The sequence below is a fragment of the Micromys minutus genome (genome assembly GCF_963924665.1).
Source record: "Micromys minutus genome assembly, chromosome: 12".
NCBI lineage: Eukaryota > Metazoa > Chordata > Mammalia > Rodentia > Muridae > Micromys > Micromys minutus.
The window spans coordinates 39916846-39944284 of NC_137981.1; the positions used below are offsets into that span (position 1 = coordinate 39916846).

A 27439-nucleotide genomic window follows, 5' to 3' on the forward strand; every position below is an offset into this window, starting at 1 on the left:
AGAAGAAGAAAGGAAAACATAGGTATGGAGGTTGAATCTCATAAGACTGAAAAAAAAATGCAAAATCAGAATCACACTGATACTTTGAATATACAATAATAAGTAAGACTAATGAGCCCTGGATGTCTCTGTATTAAAAGATCAAAATTAGTAAAGCCACAAAGCAACCCTGGGAACTACAGGTGCTGATTGGTGATCAGTCAAGGATTCTGATCTCAGAGTCAAAAGCCATGGTGGAAAGCAGCTGCTTTGCTAAAATTGGTTCACTGGCTGCAAAAGAGACATGTTAAAATTATTATCAACAAGGATGATAAAATTTAGCATTAAAATAAAGTTATATCTAAGGCCGGGGTCTGCCAAATTTGTGCATATAGCCAGATGGTAAACATCAAATTTAATAGGCCGCGTGTTCTCTGCCACATGGGAAGGTAGGGGCATATCCATGCATCAGTGATTATACATAGATAAACATGTAATTCTATGTCATTTCTGTAGATCCCTGGGCATCCACATTTTCCAGGGACTTAAAATCAGAAAATAATGTACCCCATGAATTATATGCAACACACAGGGTAAATAAAAATTCCACTGAATAAAAAATGTCAAGGCAGTCGACAAAGGCCAGACATAAAAGATTTTTAGACCAACTGTTCACTCATCTCCTTTCAACACCTTTCACTGCAGTTAAAATGAACTATTTTACACTGAGAGTGCACATGTGCCTGCTGTTCTCTCTTTCTCCTGTAACTCCCTTTTATAGATTAATAGGAAGTGTTTTAGATATCATGATCTTCTTTATGGATACTTCTATAACCTTCTTGCATAAAAATAATAAACCTTTATCTCAAGAAACACTCATGGCCAAGTAATTTTCTTCACTTAATTATTTAAGACGCATTTGGATATTTTTGAAATTATGTGAATATATCTGTATCAGTGTAAGGGTTAGTGCACTTTAATGCAGTTATCCACAGAGGTTAGAAGAGAACATCAGATTCCCTAAAACTGAAACTACAGGAAGGCATGAACAGTCCAACAAGCTTCCTAGGAATTGAAGCAGCAACAGCAATATATGCTTTGAATCTCTGAGTCATTTTTCAAGCTTCTTTGTTCAGAGTAACTGTGGGGAGAAGGATAGGAGATGGTAAAAAATAATTGTAAAAAGGTACTTACAACAGAAAGACAAGGCATCAAGTGAGGGATGGGGTTGCTATACCACAGTCAAAACTCTGACACATAATTGTTCCTATCTGAAAGAACTTTTGGGAGGGAAATGGAGAAGAGCCCAATGAAGAAGAAGAAGAAGAAGAAGAAGAAGAAGAAGAAGAAGAAGAAGAAGAAGAAGAAGAAGAAGAAGAAGAAGAAGAAGAAGAAGAAGAAGAAGAAGAAGAAGAAGAAGGAGAAAAGGTCTAGTAACAGGCCCAAAGGGGGATACAGGTCTAGTAACAGGCCCAAAGGAGGATACAGCTCAAGGGGAGTCCCCAAGGACTGACACTATTATTGAGACTATGAAATGCTCATAAAAAGGGACCTATGATGACTGTCCTCTGAAAGACCCAAAAAGCAGCTGAAACAGTTATATGAAGATATTTACACCCAACCAATTTACAGAAGCTGCTGACCCCTGTGCATGAATTATGGAAAAGCTAGAGGAAGCTGAGGAGGAAGGGGACTCTGTAAGAAGCTCTGCAGTCTCAACTATTGGATCTCCAAGATCTATCTCTCAGACTTTGGATCACCAGCCATGAGGCATATACCAGCTGATATGAGGCCACTAACACATATACAGCATAGGACTACTGGGTCACAGTTGAGTCAGAGAAGATGCCCCTAACCTCCAAGAGACTTGAGGCCCCAGAGAGTTTAGAGGTCTGGTGGAGTGGGAGACATCCTCAAGAGATGGGGGCTGGGGCGGAGAGGAGTTATTGGATGGGGGACAGTCAGGGGAGTGGACAGGGAAGGGAATAAAACCTGGAGTGTAAAAACAAACAAAGACATTTAATTAAATAGCATGTTAATATGCATGAAGGGTTGATTATTTAGGCTTCTTTATGTTGTCAATATTTTAAGCACCCCTGCGGCACTAAATGAGGAGCTTTGGTAGGGTTTTGAGAGGACAGCCAATACACAAACCACATGTAAAAAGAAGACCCCACAGTCTTGTGCTCTATCTGCAAGGTGAAGACACACTGAGAAGACCTTTCTCAGAGTTAGGAAGAATGCTCTGTACAGGAACTGATTTTGCCCTGACTTAGGACTGCCCAGGTTTCATTTGCAAAATGAGTAGATAGTTTCATTGTTTAACCAATCCATGGTGATTTTTTTTTTAATATAGCAGCTTCATAAGGAATGTGCACTATTTTGAATATCTTGAAGAGATGTGAAAACTATATAGTTGAGAGTTCTAGAGTATGTTCCAAATGTCCATGTTTAGGAGACAAAAATACTCTATAACCTTTTTGTTAGAGCCTTGTAGGCTCCCACCCATGACTTTTCTGTTCACACAGGATTTCGTCAAGCTTTCAGAGTATCCCTACATTGTACATTACAAGCCTACATGCATATGTGTCTCAGTTACCATGGGAGTTTTCATAAGTTACTTGGAAGCCTATAAAACTATGGGTCAAGAATGAGGGCAGCAGTTAGAGTTACTAGGTAGGCTGCCATAATAGTTGCTACCCTATTGGTCCTCTGAAATAAGAGGTGCATCACAAATGAACATGATACACATTGTGTCTGTGGTATATAAACTGAAACATCAGCAAAGTGAAATTTTAATAAATACAAGTCAAAAAAAGTACCACAACTGCTTTATCATCTCTCTCTCTCTCTCTCTCTCTCTCTCTCTCTCTCTCTCTCTCTCTCTCTCTCTCTCTCTCTCTCTTTCTCTTTTTTTTGTTTGTTTCTCAGTACAACTTGGCTCCTGTTCTATGGCCAAGCACATATTCATTCTTCCATTCTACTAAGTGACCTTTAGTGACCTCCTTGCTCTCCTTTTAGACTTCTCACCCTTGCACCTTTGGTCAAAGCTCTGGGTTATAATCCAGAAATGTGTCCAAATTACATCTTTCAGTTTTGTCTGTACAACATCATCAAAACTGGTTAATATGTGTATTAATATATGTGTGTGTGTTTGTGTGTGTGTATGTGTGTGTCTCTGTGTGTGAATGCATGTGTCTATTTTATATTTAATATTGATTTGTTACAAAATACATCTGTTTTTTATTCATTAAAAATACTACAATCAGACAGTTCATAACCATCCAATTCCAAGGTATCCAACATAATCTTCTGGCATATAGTTCACAGGGCATAAACAGATGCATAAATATAAAATAATTTATAAAAAGCATTATATTCAGACTTGATCTATGTTTTATATCAGACATAATGTATGTTTTCCAACAGTCTTTCTTTTTGATTTGATGTTTATTAAACGCATTTCTTGTAAGTAAGTGACTATAAAAAAAAAAGAAAATATCAATAGACAAAATAGCCTGTACTTCAAATCTACTTCAAAGATAATCTTACTCTAAATAAATTGACTGGTCATAATCTTTAATTTAATCTACCACCACAGAGAGAGCATGACTGTGAATAATTCTGTACATTTTATATAATGATTATGCTTTTTCTCCAGTAGCTTCTAAAAGCCAAATACAACCTATTCATTATGCAGAACTGCATGCAGTGCTGTCATTTCATTTTGTCCCTGGGTTGTGACCAAGAAGGTCTTAATGTTCTCTTCAGCTGCGGTAAATTTAGACAGTCTTCTTTTGGCCTCCTTTTCCAAAGAACATTTTCTTTAGAAAACTTGTCATGTAAATTGTTTCTCTGTTCCTTGGAGATTTAAACCCGTTTGAAAACTTCTGGACATTTCTTACAACAGAAGATTATCTGCTCTAATATCCAAGATCCAACACAATGAATATAACCAAAGGGATGAGAAGATGAATGGCATAGTTAGTGACTAGCTTTCAAGGGTCTTTTTCTCAGCATAATCCTCTCTGCTGTAGTAAAGATACAGGAAAGAGAAGTGGCAAACACTAATGAGTGAGTCATGGTGCTTCATTCTAAAATTCAGTTACCAAAATATTTCTGTTTGCATTACTAAACCTGATTTCAGATTGCAGTTGAATCAAGCCTGATATTTTTCTCTCTCTTACAACAATGGTATTGGAATTAAATTCTACTTTGACTGGCAAATTTAGTACACTGTTACTTTGTTTCTAACAACTACAAGTAATTTTTCACAAGATGAGGGGTTTGCTTGAGATTGTTGGAATCATTAAAACTGTGGCAAGTTAAGAATGTGAAGGTATTCATTAGCAAAAGATAATGACAATGGCATATTGTGAATAGATTATAGTGCTATTTTCATATTTTAAAATGACTTATGTGAGATATATCAAAATAAAATTTAAGAATGGGAGAAGGACCAAAGTGGGGAATGGTTTGTGAAGGTGAGGCAGGGTCAGAGAAGAGGGAGCACAACCAAGATTTAAAGAAAAAAAAATGAGTAAAATCAAAAAACAACAAAACCAAAATTACACTGTGCATATGAATGAATTTTATAGTCCTACAATTCATACTGTTTTTATTAAAAATGTTTTAATTTATATGATTATCAATACCACATGAATACACAATTTCAACACTCACTTTATACAGTGCTGGTGTTTACAAAATATTTTAAGTAATTGTTCTACATTAAATCTAAGACATTATGTCAGTAACTTATAAATAAAATATAGTTGTTAATATCAGAAACTTAATTTCTACAATGTCAAAAGGTTACTCTTATTTCTATATATTTTATTAACATTTTAATGTAGAGATAACAATCTCTACTTCAAAAGATTTCAAATGGATTCAAGACATAATATTTCCGTTTTACTTTACTTTCAAAGTCAGTGCGTAGTGTGCTTCCAATTCTTATGTGAACTTACAAGAGAGTTACTATCTGGGATGGGTTGGAAGAGAATGAACACTATATGCTTGTCTAAATGCATGATCCCCAGTTGGTAGAACTGTTTGAGAAGGATTAAAATGTTGAGGAGGTTTGTCCTGTAGAAAAGGGAGTGTCACTAGAATGAGCTTCGAGGCATCAAAAACACATTATTCTCTCTCTCTCTCTCTCTCTCTCTCTCTCTCTCTCTCTCTCTCTCTCTCTCTCTCTCTCTTTCTCACACTCACACACACACACACACACACACACACACACACACACACACACACACACACACACTGATCTGTCTCTTTGCCTGCTGCTTGCAGATAGGGTCATAAAACTCTCAGCTACGATTGCAGCACTAAACCTGTCTGTGCCTCATCATGTTTACCATGAACTAACACACTAAGACTGTAAAGAAGCATCTAATTTTCTTTGTCAATGTGTTTCTTAGCAAGAATAGAACACTAACTGAAAATTTATTATAAATTAATGAAGATATTTCCAATTAATAAGACTCATTTTCTTCTCTTTCCTCTCTTTAAACCCTCTTTTTTCATTAATAGTTATTGTCTTCATGTACATACACACAGACACATGCACACACACACATACTCACTCACATGCATACATGTTTTGCTCAGTCTTTATAATGTAATTTGTATGAATGTCTTCAGGAATGACCATTTGGCATTGGATACCTAATACTATGTTCTTCTTTGAAGCAGATTACTTTTTCTCTCAACATTCCTATCTTCTGATGTTCTTTGTGCATCATTAAATTTGTAGACTTTTTCTCATAGTCTATGGAATGTCTAATAGTGTCATGATTGCTCTGTTCTTGTTTTACTGTGTTTGGTGGGTTACAACTGTAATCCCAGACATTTTAAGTTCAAGAGTAAACTCAGACAACAAATTCTAAATCTGTTTAAGTGACATTAAACAGTATCTCAAAATAAAAGAAAGACGTTGACTTTTATGTCTCTTAACATGTTCTAGCTATTACTTTAAGAGTTTTATAGTTTTCAACCACTGACTACTCACAACATATCATTTTATGAGATTGGACAACTTTAATCAGAAGTAAAAACAAGAGCAGTTTGAGTTCCATATTCACAGTCATACATGTTGTAACCTTCATAGTATCTTTGTATTTGTGTTCCCACAAATTCCCATAAGTAATGTGAAGAGATTAAAGTATAAAGCAGATTTAAAAAGAAGCGTAGAGGGTAGAATTGAGGGGGGTCAGACTGACAGACAAACACAAACACACAAGCAAACTGGGACATAAACAATCCTACAACTGGCACCCAACTTGGGGTGCATGCCCCCAGCTGGTACACCACACCGACCCACATCATCTGAATGCCAGATTGTCCAAGGACTGTGAGTAAGCCCTGCCCTATTTTAGAAGACCTAGACCTAGCCTTCTTCCTCCTCCTCCTCTTCCTCCTCCTCCTCCTCCTCCTCCTCCTCCTCTTCCTCCTCCTCCTTCTTCTTACTTTTCTTCTTCTCCTCCTCCTCCCTCCCTCCATCCCTTCCTCCCTCCTTCTCTCTCTCTCTATCTCTATTTCTCTCTCTCTCTCTCTCTCTCTCTCTCTCTCTCTCTCTCTCTCTCTCTCTCTCTCTCTCTCTCTCTCTCTCTCTCCTCTCTCCCCATCCCAAGAATTCTAATTTGGCCACTAGTCTGTACTCCCTGCCTCTCCCCCAGCCCCAAGGAGAGGGCTTGTAAACAGTCAACAGAGCTACATTTCAGATGGCAGTGCATGCCCTGAGTCTTTTGTTTTTCCTCACCTGCCAGCCCAAGCCCAGCCTGTGGTCCACTGTGGGCCAAAGCAGACATGTACTCACTCTCTTGCTTGCCCACCTCTGGCTAGAGCCATAGATGGAGCACAGCTACAGGTGCTGCCTCCCACTCCCTCTGCCCTGTTGATACTATGCTACCAAGCCTCTATGCTTCTGCTTTTAGGTTATACAATTCAAGAAAAAACAAACAGGGGAAACAAGGGGCCCTGTCTGCTTGGGCACAGTTATGGGGAAGTGTAACAGGCCCCTCCACTCTGTACCTGGGCCTGATAAACAAAAACTTTGACTAATTTTAGGTTACATCCTGTTTTACATGTATTTCATGCTCATTGTAACCAGTAAGATCTAAATGCACACTATCAAACCTTAAACAAAAAGTCAAGCAATGACAAAATGTATTAGTATATGTTTATGCAAAAATGCTTAAAATTTGTACATTTATCCTTGTTTTTTTAAAAATAAAGCTCTTCAATTAAAAAAAAAAAAAGAAAACCTGTGATTTTACCTCATACCAGTCAAAATGGATAAGATCAAAAATTCAGGTGACAACAGATGATGGAGAGGATGTGGAGACCAAGGAACACTCCTCCACTGTTGGTTGTGCAACAACTCTGGAAATCAGTGTGGAGGTTCCTCAGAAGATTGGACATGGAACTAACTACCTGAGGACCCAGTTATCTCCTTCTTGGGCAAATACCAAAATAATGCTTCAATGCTTCAACATATAACAAAGATATGTGCTCTAATATGTTCATAGCAGCCTTATGTATAATAGCTAGAAGCTATAAAAATCCAGATGCCCTTCAACAGAGGAATGGATACATAAATTTTGGTATGTTTATGAAATGGAGTACTACTTCGCTCTTAAAAACAATGACTTCATAAAATTCTTAGGCAAATGGATGGAACAAGAAAATATCATAGTGAGTGAGGCAACCCAGTTACAAAAGAACACATATGGCATCCACTGATAAGTGGGTATTAGTCCAAAGGCTCATAATACCTAGGTACAATTTACAAACCATATTAAGAAGAACAAAGACCAATATGTGGATGAGAAGCTTCAGTGCTTCTCAGAAGGAGGAACAATATACCTATAGGAGGTAGAAGGTGAGAGAGGCTGTGAATAAGAGTGTGGGGGGATAAGGAAGAGGGGGAAAGAATCAAGTATGAAAGGAGATAAGGATGATATTCAAAGGGTCAGGAACTTGAACAAAGTTGTGTATCATTGAGAAATGGGAAATTTGTGGCAGCCACCAGCAAGTCCCAGATTCCAGGAGAGAAAGAGGCTCCAAAAACCCAACAGGGATGAGTTTACCAAAAAATCCTCAACAAAGGAGAGGGGGAACCTGCAGAAACCATATCCAGAGGGTAGGCAACTCCTCAGTTGGGGGAAGGAGCCACCTGTAGTTCTCAAAAATTTAACCCAGCATTGCTCCTGTCTGAAGGAAATAGAGAAAAAATGAGTGGAGCAGATACTGAAGGAAAGTCACCCAGAGACTGCCTCACCTAAGAATACATCCCATGTACAGCTACCAAGCCCAGATACTATTGCTGCAGTAAGAAGTGCTTGCTCACAGGAGCCCAGTATGGATGTCTCCTGAGAGGCTCTGTCAGAGCTTTAGCAATAAAGATGACAGTGTACGCAGCTCACCATAAGACTGAGCACAGGGACCCCAATGGAGGAGTTAGAAAAAGGACTGAAGGAGCTGCAGGGGTTTGTAACCCCATAGGAAGAAAAACAATATCAACCAAACAGATTTCCCATAGCTCCCAGAGACAAGACCACCAACCAAAGTATATATGGAGGGACCCAGCTGAGTATGTAGCAGAGGATGGCATTGTCTGGCATCAATAGGACCAGAAGCCCTTGGTGGGAGTAGGAGAGTGGAAGGAGGAGCATCCTCATAGTAGCTGGGGGAAGGCAGAACCTGGAAATGGGATAACATTTGAAATGTAAATATATATAATATTTAATAATGAAAAGTAGAGTTGCATAACTAAAGGTAGTCTTTCTTATTTTTCCTTGTTCTTAAGTTCATTCCATGTTAACTGTGGTATATACAAATGATTAACGCATGTGATAAAAATGTTCAAACTTGAATAATATTTCCTATGTAATGTTACCTAGTTTTTGAAAAAGGTATGAAGTCAAGTTTAATTATACTCTTAATCAGAGAAGCATGCATTCAAATAATCAAGAATATACTCTAAATAAGACTTATAATCAAACTGTAATACCTAAATGGATACTAGCAGCAAGATACTATAATGTGAAATAATACTTGCATATTTCTAATGAGCAGAAAAAATGAATTTATGTCTTCATCTGAAATTTTGCAGAATATTGCTTATCTGGTTTTTTAAATATTCTCCAGGATCTGGTAGAAATCTGAAAAATGTGTTCATAAGTTGATTATTTTGAGGGACTGCCCATATTGTTTCACTTTTTACCCTGGGAATATTTTTATACAGTCACAGAGACAGTAAAAGTGAGTTAATATTTTCATTCCACAATTCTGTGGTTATATTCAGTATAGGGGCAAGATACAGACATTTTAGATTTTACAGACAATGCTACCAGGTTTCTTACAAGAGATCATAGGCATTAGGTGAACCATGCACTGCTATGATAATTCCATAGGTTCTGCAGAGTCTCTGGAAATGTTTTGGGGTATATAACATGGGCCATAGTTCACTGATGCACTAGTATCAACATATATAAAAATGAATAGCATCACTTTAATTTCATAACTAGATGATGAATCAGATTGTAGAAGTCAAAGAATAGAAATTTTGACAAAATAAGTATATACCACCCTCTCAGAGTGTAGTACACCTGGACCTTGAATCATTAATATTTCAAGAGCTAAGAATATAGCCTTGTGGCAATTCTTGGTATTTAAAAATCATTATGTTTAATCTTTACATACCAAAAAACTTTGACTATTTCCATATTATGTTTTGATTTACTTTATGCTCATTGTAACTAGTAAGATTTCAATGCACTATGAAACCTTTAAAAAAATCAAGTACTGAAAAAATATATTCATAGAGTTTTATGCAAATATCTTTAAAAATATGTACATTTGTCTCTTTTTAAAAAAATTAATTTGTTTAAAAAAACAACAATTAGCCTTTACTTTTGAACTGTTTTTATTGCTTACTTTCTATCTGCAAAGAGGGTAAGACCTGGTACAACAGTCTCCTGCTACTAAGACATTGTTGAAGAGTTAGGATATCAGAGCAAGAAATTCCATAAAATGCTGTAAACAGAGCTTAATCAGCCAGTTTAATTGGGTTTAGAAAACCCAGAAGATAAAGAGATATGTTCGGCATATGGTTTTCAGTGGGAAAGGACTCTAGAGGGAAAGGGGTTAGAAACTATTAAGATTAAAATCTGATAAAGAATTTAGTTGACTTATGCCTTTGTCTTGCAAACTTCAATGTGGTTAAATTTAAAAGTAACTAATGTTTGCCCGAGAAAATATTAAGGCAACCATTTGAGCATTCATTTTGTGTCGCTATTATTACTCACCTCACTTATTTCTACAGGGGAGGGAAAACACTACCACCACCACCATCACCACCACCAACTACAACAACATATGCGCGGGCACACACACACACACACACACACACACACACACACACGCACACACCATGGAAATTAAACAAAACCAAAAATAATATTGAGTTTCTCTGAAAAAATAAAAACACTAAAAACAAACAAACAACCAACAAACAACAAAAAAGCTTTCAGGTGTCACACAAGATACTTACATAAAAAGCTTGTAACTTTTAAAGACAGACCTTCAGTTTTACAAAGGATAGTTGGAAAGTTGTCCCAAAGGGAAGAACTCTTTTATTTAAGGTTCCAATTTGTGAAAATGCAAATTAATTTAAATGGGTCTACACTGAGATTTCCAAAAGAAGACTCTGCTCTATGAAAAGCAACATCTTGGGAAAGTATATCTGTATTTATATGAGTTCCTTCTCTAAGCAACAGAGTTGACTATACAGTGCATTTTTATATTACAGAACTTTCCTTACTACACTCAAAATGCATATGTAAAACAATTCTTTCACAATTATTTCATAATATTTCAGATTCTCTATAAATGTGATGGTTATAAAATATAACAGGGTTCAGAAAAACTTTGATTTCTTTATTTATTGCTTCTTCTTTAAGCATTTGTTAAAACAGCATCATGTCAAGGTTTTTTAATTCTCTATTTGAGTAGTTTACCACCTCTTTCATTGTATTTTTTTCATATTTTCTGGACTAAATAATACCTTCATAATATTAGCAAATGCTCAGAAATGAAATATGATTAAATAACTTTAATTTGTTACTGATAGATATTAGCAGACATGTATGTTCGAAATTACTTGTTATATTGTTTACATATGTCTTTGTTAAAATGTGTTTCCTTTACAAGTTTATTTCAGTGACTTAATGTATTAATGTGAGAAGATTCTTCTTATAGTTTACTTTTTAATATTTTAAAGTATACAGAAATTATTTTAATACTTATAAATTGATATTTGGGACTAGAAATATTATTCAGATTTTAGGCTCCTCCTGCCAACCCTGAGGAACAGAATCTGAATCCATGTATTGGCAAAAGAAAACTAATCTTGAAAGTTGCCATATATATCAGATGGAAGACCCCAAAACATACCCCACATATGATCCCACTTGTGATAGCACACTTGCACACATACACACACACACACACACACACACACACACACACACATCTTTGATAAAAGTGTAATTTTAAATAAATAAAAATAGATACATTTTTAGTTTTCTGTTACTGAGTTAAATATCCAATACCAGCCATAATTTCAATTATTTACAGCATGCCTACTAAAATCTATAATATACAACAATATGATGAATAAAATATCTTCAGTATGTTTCCAAATACTTGGGTATGACCATATTGGTTTTATCTTGAGGAAGAAGTATACCTTATTTAGTCCTTTTCTTTTAGGCAACAAAAGAAAGCATTTTGCAAACAGTTGGTCTATCCTACTTATTAAAACTTCTGCACAAAGATCATTGCAGGATGAGCTAAAATGGCATCTGTCCACTGGAAATACAAAGCAAAATGTTTTGCCCATTGGCCTAAAATCAAACATATGTCATAATAAAGCAATTAAATTATAACTTTCATTATTTGTTTGTTAATTATAAGTGGCTGTTAATTACAGAGCTATGTACCTGGGTTTTAAGCCAAGTAAACATGCAAAGTCGAGAAAAGTTGTTAGCCTCAATTTTTTTTTAACATTTCAGTATTTGATATTATATAACTTTATTATTTTGCAAACAATTTTGTTAAGTTCTTGTTTATGACAGTTTAACAAACTTCAAAAAAGGTTAAAAAGAGAGTAAGGTAATATTACCTACACTCATGTAAAGATTGGTGAAAGCAAATTTGAGCATGCCAAAGCAAGGAAACACTATTTCCTATTAACTGCTATTTAGCCTATAGCTTGATGTAAAGGAGAGACAAAAAAATTATCAAAGCTCACCATGCTGTCTTGCTACAATGAATTCCTCTGATCATAACTGTTATACAATTTTTTAAAAAGTAGTTGATAATGTAGCAAGACCTCCTCACTTTCTTTCTTTTAATTGTGTGTATATATTTTTCATATATGGTACATAATTTTATTTTTCTTATTTAAAAACAATTTGGGGTAAAATTTAATGCCTATTAGTGGAATACTCAAGAAAGTAGCATTTATCTATTTTTGTAAATATTTAAATGTCCACATTTAACAATGTCATTGAACTATATATAACCATCATGTTTTTACTCAGAGAATAAATTAACAAGTACTATTAAAATGCCATTCAAGTTTACACAAGATGTTGAGGCCTAAATACAAATGCGTAGCTTATCACATAAGAAATAAAAATAGAAATAGTTCTCTATGACATTCAGAGTGTCTGGCACATTCTTCCTGAAAGATGTCCTGGCAACATGATAGTTTGTGTCACTGTAACAAAATAATAAAAAGAACAAAGGAAACACTACCTTTTGTATTGTAATGATTCCTTCCTGTGTGTCTTTGTCAGCAGACACCTTGAAAATTCCCAGTCCATCACCATCCACTATTTTGTATTCCATTTCTGCATTGACTCCTATATCTGCATCTGCAGCTTTAATCCTAGCCACAACTGATGCCACAGGCAAAGATTCTGGAACATTATATTGGTAAGATCCTGTAAAATTTAAGAGGAAAGAGTGAACAGAACTTTCTAACTTCCTTCTGATAGGAACTAATATATACATCTACATATACATATAAACAAAAAGATGAGGGGCTTATTAGAAGGAAGGAGCTTCTGAGGAAGGAATAAGAGCAGGTGATGAAAGAGAATATTATCATGACACATTATATGTGTGACACAATTGTCTAAGAAAGAAAGGATGGAAGGAAGGAAGGAAAAAGTAAAGAAGAGAAGGAAGGTTTTTTTAATACTCTAAAGAAATCCCACATGATAAGAACATCATGAAGTGTTAAAGTGTAGGACAAACTATTTCATAAACAGGACACAAATTTGTATTTTTATTTATTTTTCCTTATTTCTGGATGGGACAAAAGAGACTTTGTGGAGAACTCATCTGAGAGTGAATCTCTAATGTTTAGGATCATATTACCTTTAGACTATTTTTATGAGAGAGAAGTGATACAATTGTACATGGAATGGGCATTGTATATGACCTTGTTAAATGCATAAAATGGGCATATGATTATAATGAGATGAATCTCATCAATTTATTGGCATGAAAATGTTAATAATTATAATAAAATTACTTTAAAATAATTGCATTTTAAACTATTACAAGGAGAAAACAAATATAAACATTTTGATAAATATAAATACAGAATAACAAAAATTTATCTAGCATTTAAATTATGAATTCAAGGCTATTTTTACAGCATTGAAAGAGAAGCATGAAGATCTAATGTAATTGTTGTTCTACAATGTGTGGTTAAATTAGGCCCTTAATGAACTGCAAATTCTGGAGAAAGACATAAGAATTATTTGAAAAAACAGGTGTTATCAGCATTTTATTTTATATTAGTCATTGCATTGAATAACTTACTTCGTGGAAAGCGAGGTGGGTTATCATTGACGTCAGTGAGAGTCACAGTAACTGAAGTGGTTCCAGAGAGTCCACCATTTTGGCCAACCATATCCTTTGCCTGAATGACAAGCAGATACTGGTCTTTAGCCTCTCTATCCATGTTTGGAAGGGCAGTCTTGATGACTCCTGTAAGATTTTAAATCTCAGTAAATTACACAATGATCCACTGCATTACGGGAGCAACAAACATCGATAACGTCATATGCCACTCTTCAGTCGTGGTCTTATAGGTTTTGGAGAGGGGGTTGCTTTCTTATGGCTCACAGAAGAGATGTGAACATTCCTTCTGTTTGTGAGCCTATCCATTCTCACTTCTTCTGTTATCTATATTTAACCTTTCCACCTCAAAAAGGTTGAGAAAATGATTGACCACTTTAGCCTTCCACTCTGATTTCTGTAGACAATACTGTGTCCCAGGACAGCTTGGCTGTAGAGTGAATCTCGGTCTCTAAGATCAAAACCATGTGGCCACGTGAAAGAAATGTATAATCTTAGCTTGTATGAGATAGAGAACAGCTGATCAGTTGCTCAGGGCAACAAATCCTTAATGAATGTGAGCTGCAGAATATTATGGAATACTATTATCTCAGAAATCATCATAACCATCATCATCTTCACCATCATCACCATCAACAGCAACATCCAAGAGTCTATTCTGCAACACAGTGTATACTCTGTATATTCTGTCTTAGTTTTGGTTGCAAAAGCCAAGAGGTACAAAGACCGTATGGGGGCAAGAACAACTAAAACTTTCAAATAAAGATAGGGAAATGAATAGCAATTTACAAATAAAGTGTCTGTCTTATTTCTAATAGTGAGAACATAAAAATGGTATGATAATTTGTCCTTTTTTTCTCCCACTCCCAATAATGTAATCATTTATTTTTAAGTACCCAGACTGTAGGTTGAATGGCATGTGTAATTTAAATAACAATATTTATGCTATTTGGAATTTTGTCTGTCACACACAATTGCACTTACAAACCACTGTATACACATCACATCTACAGCGCTTTTATGTTTGTAAGTTTGAATAATACCTTGCATATAGGCCAGACTTTATTTCTTAACATCAAGCACTTTTTCTATGCCCATTGTATATCACATCAGACAAGAGGTAACAAAGAGCATCACAAATTAACTCCTCCGTGGCTTTTCTGCTGTTTGTGTACAGATCATTTACTTTTGAAATGAAGTGACAACAGTATTGTTTGCTCAACAGTTTCATGCGTGAAGTATCTGATCCAAATTAACCTTTACAAACTGCAATGATTTTATGAATATTTCATGTTTTTCTGTATTTCTCAATTCATAGAAAAACAAGCATGGGCCTCACTAAGTATGAATATCTCCAAAGAAACTTTCTTATTCTAAGAATGCTAAACCTCATGTGTTTACATCCTTTGCTCTTGTTTTTATTTATTAATAAGTTTTGTGTAACTTTTTAATTAAAAGCTAGTTCTCTTGAGAATTTGGCTCAATATCTTTAATTTGCATGAAAAGAAGAGTTGTTTTACAAAAATTCTCTTTCTGGTTTCATCTCTTATTTCTGTTTATCTCTCATTTTTTTCTTCCAAAATTAATATGTATCTGTTGCCACCATTGCAAAGTACTATGGTAAAAACAAATCTGCAATATTTCACATGATAAGAAAAAGAAACTGAGATGTAGATGAGGTTGTTTTGTGAATAAATGTCTTGTTTGAATTCGCAGAACCTACAATGAAGGCCAGCAGGTATGCCTGTCAGCATTGATCCTCACTCAGAGTCAAAGGACAAACAGAATGTTGATGCGAGATGACAAGCTTGGCTACTACTAATGCTGTCATATTCCACAGTCACTACAAGACCCTCTTCAATAAAAAACAAAAAATAGAGTGTGAGGAAGAAGTCACTGTCAAAAGATGGCTCTACATGTTTCTTTTTTTTCCCCCTCTTTCTCTTACAACTTTATTTTTTAAAAAGAGGGAAACATATAGAGACTTTTAAAGGCCTTTGGCATAACACTATATGAATATTTCTTGTCAGTACTTAATTCTTTTAGAAGTTGGAGAACATGCATTGAAATTCCACTAGTTACCATAAGCATAAAATACATGTAGGGCAGAACATAACACGGAAACAGATTTCTTGATGAGTATAGATTGAGCATAATAATACAAGAATACACACTTTCACAAACATGTGGGTTCATACACATGTGAAAATGCTTAAAACACTTACACACAACCACTCACACACACACACAAACTCCAACAGAAAGCAATTCAGGTGCCTCTGACTTCTGATGTTTACTTAGTGCCATTATTTTTGAAGCAATTACAGCATCATTATGATAGAATCTGGGTATCAAAGTTAACCACTTACTTTTTCACACCTCTTAATTGCCTCTTTATTAAAGATCTTATTAACAGCATTCTCTCAATGCTAAAATAAACATAAAGCTTAGAACTAAGGGAATGCAGGTAGCAGAGGCAATTTCCAAGTTCCTGAGCCACTACACAGGAATAAAATAACAGGCATCACTTGAGTTTAGATACTCATAGCTAGAAATACTTCATTTATAGGTATCTAAATTCTGTTAGTTTGAAGTTACAAACATTAGAGGAAGTATCCTTAGACACTATATTATATTTTCGTCTTGTCAATACTAACGCAGTCGCACACTCACATAGGTACACAGTAAGTAATTTATATTGTAATGGGATATAAGCCACTAGTCTGATAAAACTGGATCTCTATATTCTATAGAAATATTAAGAAATTAAAAGTATTAGTAACAAATAATTATTGTCATATTTAGTGAAGAATAAATCTATCATCACCACTTCAGGAAAATATTTTGCTATCTTTTCAGTTATCAATATATTATTGAAAACTAGTGCATAAAATATGAACTTTATGCTTGACAAAATATTTCCCTAACTAAAAACCATATATGTGGTGCATAAACAGTGCATTAAGGGAACTGGCACTTTGAGGTGTTAACCTAGGTGCTTTTTTATCACATAAGAAACTCTATGCAGTATAACTAAGAGTATTTGCCTACATTTGTTACTACTATGGTATATTTAGCATATTATCAATTTTTTTCTGTCAAAATTTCACTGTCTTCCATAAAAATCTTAAAAATTGAAAAAATGTTATATTTACATAAATAAACAACATACTGAAACCAGTAAGCAAGACTAATACTTGATTCCTGCTCTCTAGACCCAGTGGATTACAAAGTTCCACTGTACTGCAACTATATATATATATATATACTAATTTTAAAAAAATTATATCTGAAAGATATAAGTAGTATAATAAACAAAGGTTCAAAAAAATATCCAAGCAAATAGCTGTATGAAGAGATATAGCAACAGTGGTCATGATTACAGCATTAAAAATATGATTTTCACGTTCTTTCATTTAGAATGTATTGTAGCTAGAAATTGAAATTAAGTTTTCTTTTGACAACATGCATAATGTAATCCTATAACATATACAATTGACTAATTAGTATAGTTTCTGCTCTATAGGTCAGACAAAAATTCCAAAATCTGCAGCAAGACTAAAAGTCCATGATATTTGGAGCAGATTAAATAACTCAAGAGAGTAGTGGGTTCTGAGTTTTGTTTTTCTAATCTGCCACTCAGTTCAACATGCATACTTTTTACATGTAAATGGCTCATAGCAAAACCAAATGCTTTCACTTGGTTTTCACAGCTTCAATAATAGACTGAATATTTATAATCATTTCTTTTCTATCAAAAATTTCAGGTTTTTTTCAAACATTACAACTTTTCTGGTATGCCTTGGCCAAATCCTGCATTATAAACTGTATTAAAATTTAATGACTATGGACAGACATCATACAGACACTAAGAGAACACAACCCAGTTCTTCATTGAGTTGGAAAGATCAATATGCAATTTCATATGGAATAACAAAAGAACTAGAATAGTGAAATCCATCCTCAACAACAAGAAAACATCTGCAGAAATAACTATCCCTGACCTCAAGCTATATTACAAAGCAATTGTGCTAAAAACTGCATGGTATTGGTACAGAAATAGGCATGTGGATCAATGGAATAGAATAGAAGATCCAGAATAGAGCCCTCATGTATATGGTCACCTGATTTTTGACAAAGGAGCCGTAAACATTCAATGGAAAAAGAACAGCCTATTCAACAAATGGTGCTGGTCCAACTGGCACTCAGCATGCAAAAGAATGAAAATAGACCCTTTCTTATCTCCTTGTACAAAGCTCAAGTGTAAGTGGATCAAAGATCTCCACATTAAACCAGATACACTGAAACTATTAGATGAGAAAGTAGGGAAAACCTTAGAACACATAGGCACAGGAGAAAATTTTCTGAACAAAACAGCAATGGCTCAAGCTCTAAGGTCAAAGATTAACAAATGGAACTTGGTGAGATTGCCAAGTTTCTGTAAGGCTAAGGACATTGTCAAAAAAACAAAACAGCAGCCAACAGAATGGGAAAAGATCTTTACCAACTCCATCAGATAGAGGCCTAATATCTAAGGTATAAAAAGAACTAAAAAAGCTAGACACAAGAGAATCAAACAACCCTATTAAAAAATGGGGTACAGAGCTAAATAAACGTTCTCAATTGAGGAATATCGAATGGCTGAGAAACATCTAAGGAAGTGCTCGACATTATTAGCCATCAGGGAAATGCAAATCAAAACAACCCTGAGATTCCACCACACACCAGTCAGATTGGCCAAGATCCAAAACTCAGATGACAGCAGATGCTGATGAGGTTGTGGAGAAAGAGGAACACTTCTACGCTGTTTGAGTAAACTGATACAACTACTCTGGAAATCAGTCTGGCGATACCTCAGAAAATTGGACATAGTACTACCTGAAGACCCAGTTATTTCACTTCTGGGCATATACCCCAGAGACACCTTAATATACAACAAAGATACATGCACAACAATGTTCATAGCAGCTCTATTTATAACAGCCAGAAACTGGAAAGAACCCAGATGTCCTTCAGAAGATGAATGGATACAAAAATTGTGGTACATTTACACAATGGAATACTACTCAGCCACCAGAAACAATGACTTAACCAAATTCTTAGGAAAATGGCTGCATCTATAGAATATCATCCTGAGTGAGATAACCCAGTCATAAAAGAACAGACATAATATGCAGTCACTGATAGAGGTATGTTAACCCCAGAGGCTAGCACTTCCCCAGAAACAACTCACAGATAATGTGAAGTTCAAAAACAAAACAAAACAAAACAAAACAAAACAAAACAAAACAAAACAAAAAAAGTCATGCTCAATCCTTACACACCAAGAACACATTGACGAATTCCGGGTTACACCCTGTATTACATATACGTTTTCCTCACTGTAAAAAAAAAAAAAAAGAAAGAAAGAAAAGAAAAAACAAATTTGTATTGATTGATATTTTCTACACCATTATTTTTTTTTTCTGTTAAACTCTCTAAAATGTTTTTCTAAATCTTGGACAACCACGGGACTATTGTCTGCAAATTTTTCACTGCCTTATTTACCATGTGGAAAGAGTTTGGTTAAAATCTGTGTACTAGAAACACTGTGCTTCTCCTTTAGATGGTTTTTGTACTATTGTTCTTTCTAGGAAACCCCATTGTGGTTTTTATTGTTTCTATGTGCCCTTTTACCAATAAAAGACAGTTGATAAAACACACACACACACACACACACACACACACACACACACACACACACACACACACACACACACACACAAATACTCTATAAGGAAAGAGAACTTCAGACCGCTCTTACTTATGAACATTGATGCAAAAATACTCAACAAAATCCTTGCTAACCCAATTCAAAAACACATCAAAACTATCATTCACCATCATCAAGAAGGCTTCATCACTGGGATGCAGGGATAGTTTGATATATAGAAATCCATTAATGTAATCCAACATATAAACAAACTCAAAGAAAAAAACCACATGGTCATCTCCCTAGATGCTGGGAAAGCATTTGACAAAATTCAACACCCCTCTATGTTTAAAGTCTTGGAAAGAACAGGAATCCAGGGCCCATACCTAAACATAATAAAAGCAATATACAGCAAACCAATTGCCAACATCAAACTTAACAGTGAAAAACATGAAGCAATCCCATTAATATCAGGGACTAAACAAGACTGCCAACTCTCCCTCTACCTATTCAACATAGTATTGGAAGTCCTGGCTGGAAAAATTAGACATCAAAAGGTAATCAAAGGGATACATTTTAGAAAGGAAGAAGTTTAAACATCACTGTTTGAAATGATATGATAGTGTAAGTAAGTGATCCCAAAAATTCCCCCAGAGAACTTCTATAGCTGATAAACAAGTTCAGCAAAGTGGCTGGACATAAACTTACATCAAAAAAAAAAAAATCAGTAGCCTTCCTATACTCAAAGGACAAACATGCTGAGAAAGAAATTATGGAAAAGATACTTTTCACAATAGTCACAAACAATATGAAATACTTTGGTGTCACTCTAACTAAGTAAGTAAAGAACGTGTATGACAATGACTTCAATCTCTAAAGAAGAAAATTGAGGAAGATTTCAGAAAATGGAAATATCCCCCATGCTCATGAATTGGAAGGATCAATAGTGAAAAAATGGCCATCTTACCAAAAGCAATCTATAGATTCAGTGTAATCCCCATCAAAATTCCAACCCGATTCTTCATAGAGTTGGAAAGAGCAATGTGCAATTTCAGCTGGAATAGCAAAAGACCTAGAAAAGTGAAATCTGTCCTCAAGAACAAGAAAACATCTGCGAGAATCACTATCCCAGACCTCAAGATATATTACAAGGCAATTGCACTAAAAATTGCATGGTACTGGTACAGAGATAGGAACATGGATCAATTGAATACAATAGAAGATCCAAAAATGAGCCCTCACATATACGGTCACTTGATTTTTGACAAAGGAGCTGTAAACATTTAATGGAAAAAGTACAGCCTCTTCAACAAATGCTTTTGGTCCAACTGACATTCAGCATGCAGAGGAATGAAAATAGAACCATTCATATCTCCTTGTACAAAGTGCAAGTGCAAGTGGATCAAAGATCTCCACATTAAACCAGGTACATTGAAATTAGAATTATTAGAAGAGAAAGTAGCGAAAACCTTAGAACACATAGACACAGGAGAAATTTTCCTGAACAAAACATCAATGGCTTGTGCTCTAAGGACAACTATTGACAAATGGGACTTGATGAGATTGAAAAGTTTCAGTAAGGTTAAGGACACTGTCAAGAAAACAAAACTGCAGACAACAGATTGGGAAAAGATCTTTACCAACTCCACATTTGATAGATGCCTAATATCCAAGGTATACAATGAACTCAAGAAGTTAGATACCAGAGAATAAAAGAACCCTATTAAAAAATGGGTTGCAGAGCTAAACAAAAAGTCTCAAATGAGGAATATCAAATGGCTGAGAAGCATCTAAGGATGTGCTCGATATCATTAGCCATCAGGGAAATGCAAATCAAAATAACCCTGAGATTCCACCTCACACCAGTCAGAATGGCTAAGATCAAAAATTCAGATGCCAGCAGATCTGGCGAGGATGTGGAGAAAGAGGAACACTTCTCCACTGTTGGTGGGGTTGTTAACTGATACAATCACTCTAGAAATCAGTCTGGCGATTCCGCAGAAAATTGGACATAGTAGTACCTGAAGACCCAGTTATTCTGCTTCTGGGCATATACCCCAGAGATGCTCCAACATACAACAAAGACTCATGCACCACAATGTTCATAGCAGCTCTATTTATAATAGCCAGAAGCTGGATAGAATCCAGAGATCCTTCAGTATATGAATGGATACAAAAACTTCAGTATATTTACACAATGGAATACTACTCAGCTATCAGAAACAATGGCTTTATGCAATTCTTAAGATAATTGATTTATGTAGAGAATAGCATCCTGAGTGAGACAGACCAGTCAAAAAAGAACAGACATAATATTCAGTCACTGATAATTGGATACTAACCCCAGGAAGCTCTGAACACCTCAGAAACAACTCACGGACTATATGAAGTTCAAGAAAAATAAAATTCAAAAAAAAAAGAAGAAAATGAAAAACCATTATGGTTAATCTTTACACACCATGAAAACTTTGACTATTTCCAGGTTACATCTTGTTTGACATGTACTTTATGCCCATTGTAACTAGTTATATTTCAATGCATACTATCAAACATTTAACAAAATTAAGAACTGACAAAAATGTATTCCTATACTTTTATGCAAAAATGCTTAAAATCTGTACATTTATCTTTGTTTTTTAAAATAAAGTTGTTCAATTTTTAAAAAATTAATAAATGAGTAAAATTTTATTTACTTCCCATGTACATTACAATTATTATTCACAAACACTTTAAACATATTTGCTCTTGCTTTGATTTGAGAATGAAATAATATTTCTACTTTGTGTAATAGGATAAATGGAAATATTGCCTTAAAATAGTCAACTAGATTCATTTTATTGTGACATCTTTTTGCTGTCTAAATATTCAATGAAGAAATTTAAAATATTGAGACAAGCCTCTCCACATGGAGAAAAGGATAGAAACGCAACATTTTTAAAATAAAATAATTCTTCATAGCACATCACTCAATTTCTACTATTTTTGCTTTAAACTACAACAAAGACAACTATCTAAATTTTCTAAAAATTTAACATAAAATGAGAAAAGTTTTGTTTTTAATTTAGTATTTTATTTTTTGTCTAATTTTACTGTGAAAAACATCTTTAAGATTGGCTTATATATACTTCCTATTGTATGTTCCAGAAGAATTGATTTTGTTTGTTTCAAATTATGAATTTTCCAATATTGTACATAAAATTAATACGGAAAGCAAAATTAAAATGTGTAAGCACATTATGAAAATTTCCTAATAAATCAGGAATCATATGTGATATAGTTGTGAACATTATATTTTTGAGTGCTTTTATGAATCTAGAACAAAAGGTGATCACTCCTTCCTAATATGGTATTTTTAGTATTTTGACATAACAACAGCAGCAAAATGAAAAAGGACCTATTATTATTGTAATAGAAATTAAATATTAAGTATAATCAAGACACAAATGACAACTACTGTTAAGTGCAAATATTATTTCGTACCTGTCTTTGGTTCCACTGAGAAGTATGGCTGCCCTTGCAGAATACTATAGACCACTCGAGCACTGTTGCCATAGGTAGGATCGTCAGCATCTGTTGCTGTCACTTGTACCACTGAAGTCCCTAGATGACAACCAAATTGTCTTTGGATTAAATTCCCAAGTAAACTGGCAATAAAGAATCTACAAACTATCAGAAATTCTAGATTACACTTGCTCATTATGCTTACTTCATGTTCACCAAGACAATCGTAATCTAGTTTGTTGTTTAAACCAAATCTAAGAAATAATAGTTAAGAACAGTTCTTGAAATAGGTGATATGAAAATATTTAGGGAAAAATACTGCCTAAATATGATGAGTGATGAATAAATATTAGATTAAAATCAAGTCAGAGCCAAATGAGGTTGAAATATTAGGTGTCTTTGCCATCATGCTCAGATGAGAAGTTTTCACTCAGAGCATTTTCTCAAAAATCAAGGACTGCCCAAAAGGCAGACTGAGAGATTAGAGCCAGCTGGTGCTCATCTAATACAATGCATCAGCAAGAGTGGAAGAGAAACTGAAATCTGTAATTGTATAGAGGATATTTTGTCCATTTAATGTTATATTAAGTGTTTACTCTATGTTCTTAATAAATGTTCTGTTTTATTTGGTTTGACTTCTTCATTTAAAAAATAATGAATTGAAATTCGTAAGCAAACCTCTACAGAGTTGAGAAAGAATGGCACTATAAAACATCATTCTGTAACTTAAACACTGTATGCTCCCTCCTATCCTCCTCGGTTTTCCTTCAGTAATGGACAGGCCTCCCTAGGATATAAACCAACCCTACCATTGTCAAGTTGTCATAAAATTAGACACCTTCCTTTCAATTAAGACTTGAAGGGGTCTTAATTGAATCAAGAAGGGGTATGAGACCTAAAAGTAGGCAAAACCATTTGTTTTCTAATGAAACAGAAAAGTGAGTAGATTGAAATGGGAGAGGCAGGCAGGAGGAGCTGGACGAAGTACTGGGAGGAAAACTGTAATCAGGGTATATCATGTCAAGAGAAAGAATATCTGTTTTAAATAAAAGAAAAAACGAAGTGAGAGCATTGACCCCGAGTTCTGCTTTCCCCTGCACTTAGAATTTCAAGCTGTAAATCAGCATGATTACTTTATGTACCTCTTTATATACTGTTAGGTAATTTATGTTCTGCATGATGCATGAGGAAAATTTTCATTTTATAAATTATGTGAATATTAGTTCGGTTACAGTAATTTTCTAAATACAGAGTTTAAAATCTACTATCATCTTGACATGTGCTTGACATATATTTCTTAATGTCCTTTGTCAGTAATATTTTTTGAAAATTTTACTCAATTTTCATATTATGGTATAACTTACTAATTCCAATTCCCATATATCTGAGTATAAATTATTAAGTTATAGTCACAAATATTTGTGTTTCATTTCCTTTTTAAACTTCAACTATGCATTATAGAACCAACATAGTCAATATCGTATACCCATACATGAATCTAAAAGCTACATTTTAAGTATTTGTAAATGTGATAAACTACCAACATATTTAGATTATTTAATAAATGCATATACAAACATTTTTGCTAATATATGCTTATAAACTTGTTCATAAATTTGAGGTTGCAAGTGGGTGGGTGGGTCACTTCTACGGATGCTGGATAGCAATCAACCCTGAGCACCATTACGAATCACCCATTCCATTCAGCTTGGTATTTGAAACAAGTTCTCTCCCTGAACTGAGCCTCATGGACTAGATCGAGCTGAGTACACAGCAAACCCAGGAATCTACCTCGGAGACTCCAAGAGCTGGAATAACACATGTGTACTGCCAGTTTTTGCTGTGGATCCTTGAATGGAGCTCAGATCCTGATGAATTCATGGCAAGTGGTTTATTAATAGAACTTTTTCTTTCCTTTTTCTAGTCTCTGAATTTAAAGTTTCAATGCTTATCGATGCTCTATGGCAATGTGTAAATTGTTCTATGGTTTATTACCATTTGTAAAGCATAATGTAAATTAAATGAAATGTTTTATCTTATGTAAATCAATCGATTAATTCAATAAAATAATTATCATGTGTGCATAATAGTCATGCTTCTTGATACTGGAGTAGAAATTATACAAAACAGTAGATACATTATGTAGTCTCAAAAAAATAACCAATTTCCATATGTCCAATTAGCATATTCAATAATAAAATACCCATTAGATAGGAGTATGACACTATGTCAAACATGCCTAAAACCTGTTAACAAACATGATTAATTGGGAGAGGAAACATGCCAACTTCTGATAAACACACCCCTGCCCATAATATTCACTCTCCCTGTTGTTTCTATTCTTGGCAAGAAGTATTTTGAAATCATGTGATGGAATACACCTGCTATGTCACAGACATGCACATCTTTGTACTAATATTTACAGACTACAAGGACCAATAATTCTTTTGTATTAAGTTTGAATTTATTTAACAGCTGAATCCACATGTCCCAGAAAAAACAGGGTCTAAATTCTGATGTTGTAATTGGAGCACAAATACGATATTTATCTGTATAACACACCCAGTGTAAAAGCTCCAGTAAAATGACTGAATGAATAAAACAAGATAAAACATGTTGGGTAGAATGTCAATATGGTATAAATTCTACATGAGTCTGCATCAGGCCCTCTGCATATAGGCTGTGTTTCTTTAGCTTGGAGTTATTGTGGGACTTCTAAGAGTGTGAGTATGGGTGTCTGGCTGTTTTGACTGCTCATGAGACATTTTTGTTCATTCTGGGTTGCCTTGGCCAGCCTTGATATACAGGTGTGTAGCTAGTTTCATTACATTTCATTATGCCAGGTTGATATACTTGGAAGGCCCACTCTTTTCTGAAGGGGAATAGAAAACCAGTGGATCTGATTCGGGGGTCAGAAGAGGGGATAAAGGAGAACCTGTGGAGTGTATATATTATATGAGATTCACTCTTCAAAAATAAAACTAACAAAGATAACTTCTCTTATCTTACAGTCCCATTTAAACATTTTTATTTATACACATGTATTACATACTGGCCTAGGGAAATGCTGTTAAAGAAATACTATAAAATTGTATAATATTTTGCATAAAGGTAAATGAAGAATTTACATTATGTTCCTTAATAATGAGATGATAAAAGACTTTACAGGAAGAAACTTTCTATTGTTTTCTTGTTTCTCTATATCTTTACTTCTATAAAAACAACTTGGTTTGTGATTTATGTGTGAAAAGGTTACAAGAGGATTAGTGCTGGTGGCTTTGGATACTCAGAGAGATAATGGTCCAGCAGTCCTGTGCTGAGTTGCACAGCTGCTAGTAGCCTTGTGGCAACAAAATTGGAAATCAGGGGGCATTACCTATAGTCAGAGTAGAGTTCATTGTTTGTTTGTTGCTTTTCAGTGTTCAAGCTGTACTTGAGAAAGAAATAGGGAGAAAGGGGGTAGAGGGAGTGCTGGAAGAATATACAGTGAGATAGTTTTTTAAAGTAAATTGTTAGAGATTATTGTAATCATAATTATAAAGAAGTATTGATAAAAGGAAAATACATAAGCCATTTATTAAAGGCAACGAGAGCTGTGCCAAAGGACCAGAATAAAATCAGTAGAATGTAAAAATATAAAACAACCAAAGTAAAGCTTTTTCTAAACCTTCCAAATGGGTAACTGAAGATTGAAGAAAGCTAGGATGTCAATAGCTTTCTTTCTTTTTTACCATCCTGACAAAATAAAATTTTTCCAGATACTTATTGCAAAAACATCATGCTCTTTACTTACCCACAGGAGACATCTCAGGAACTCCTGCTGTGTATGGACCATCAAGAAATTTGGGTTCGTTGTCATTGATATCCTGAATCTTGATAACAAACTCTGATTCAGGCTCCACAGGCTTGTTGGTGAGTCTGTCCAGAGCTTGGGCTCTGAGCGTATAATAGGCTTGCTCCTCCCGGTCCAGTCTCTTAGTAGCATGGATATCACCAGTGTTCTCATCAATAATGAAAATTGAACTTGCCCCTTCGCCTGACAAGATGTATTTGATGGAACCATCTCCTTTATCAACATCAGAGTGAAGCTGGTGAAAAATTCATGTGAGATGAGATTAACTTACAAGAGAGTCAGCACTAAAACATTATGTAAAAGTCAGTCTCATGCCACAGCTGGAAGAAACTGCATTGTTTTCGCAAGGATGAGCTGAGTGCTGATTGTGCTAAGAAGCCAGAATATACAATGTGAAATCCAGCACTGGGAACAAGTAGATTTCATTTCTTTTCACATATACTCTCGTTTCTAAACTTATCTCCATG

The 27439-nt window shown here is 34.7% G+C and overlaps 1 protein-coding gene across 1 annotated transcript in view; it reads right to left on the reverse strand.

Moving 5' to 3' along the window:
- Positions 1–27439, reverse strand: part of CDH7 (cadherin 7) — a gene marked incomplete at both ends in the record, with an annotated part of 103687 nt that overhangs the window by 40065 nt on the left and 36183 nt on the right. The window contains 4 exons of the mRNA XM_080926655.1: positions 12811–12998; positions 13888–14055; positions 23099–23218; positions 26913–27207. Coding sequence (XP_080782781.1) covers positions 12811–12998; positions 13888–14055; positions 23099–23218; positions 26913–27207 — 771 coding nt within the window. The remainder of the gene's footprint in view (positions 1–12810; positions 12999–13887; positions 14056–23098; positions 23219–26912; positions 27208–27439) is intronic.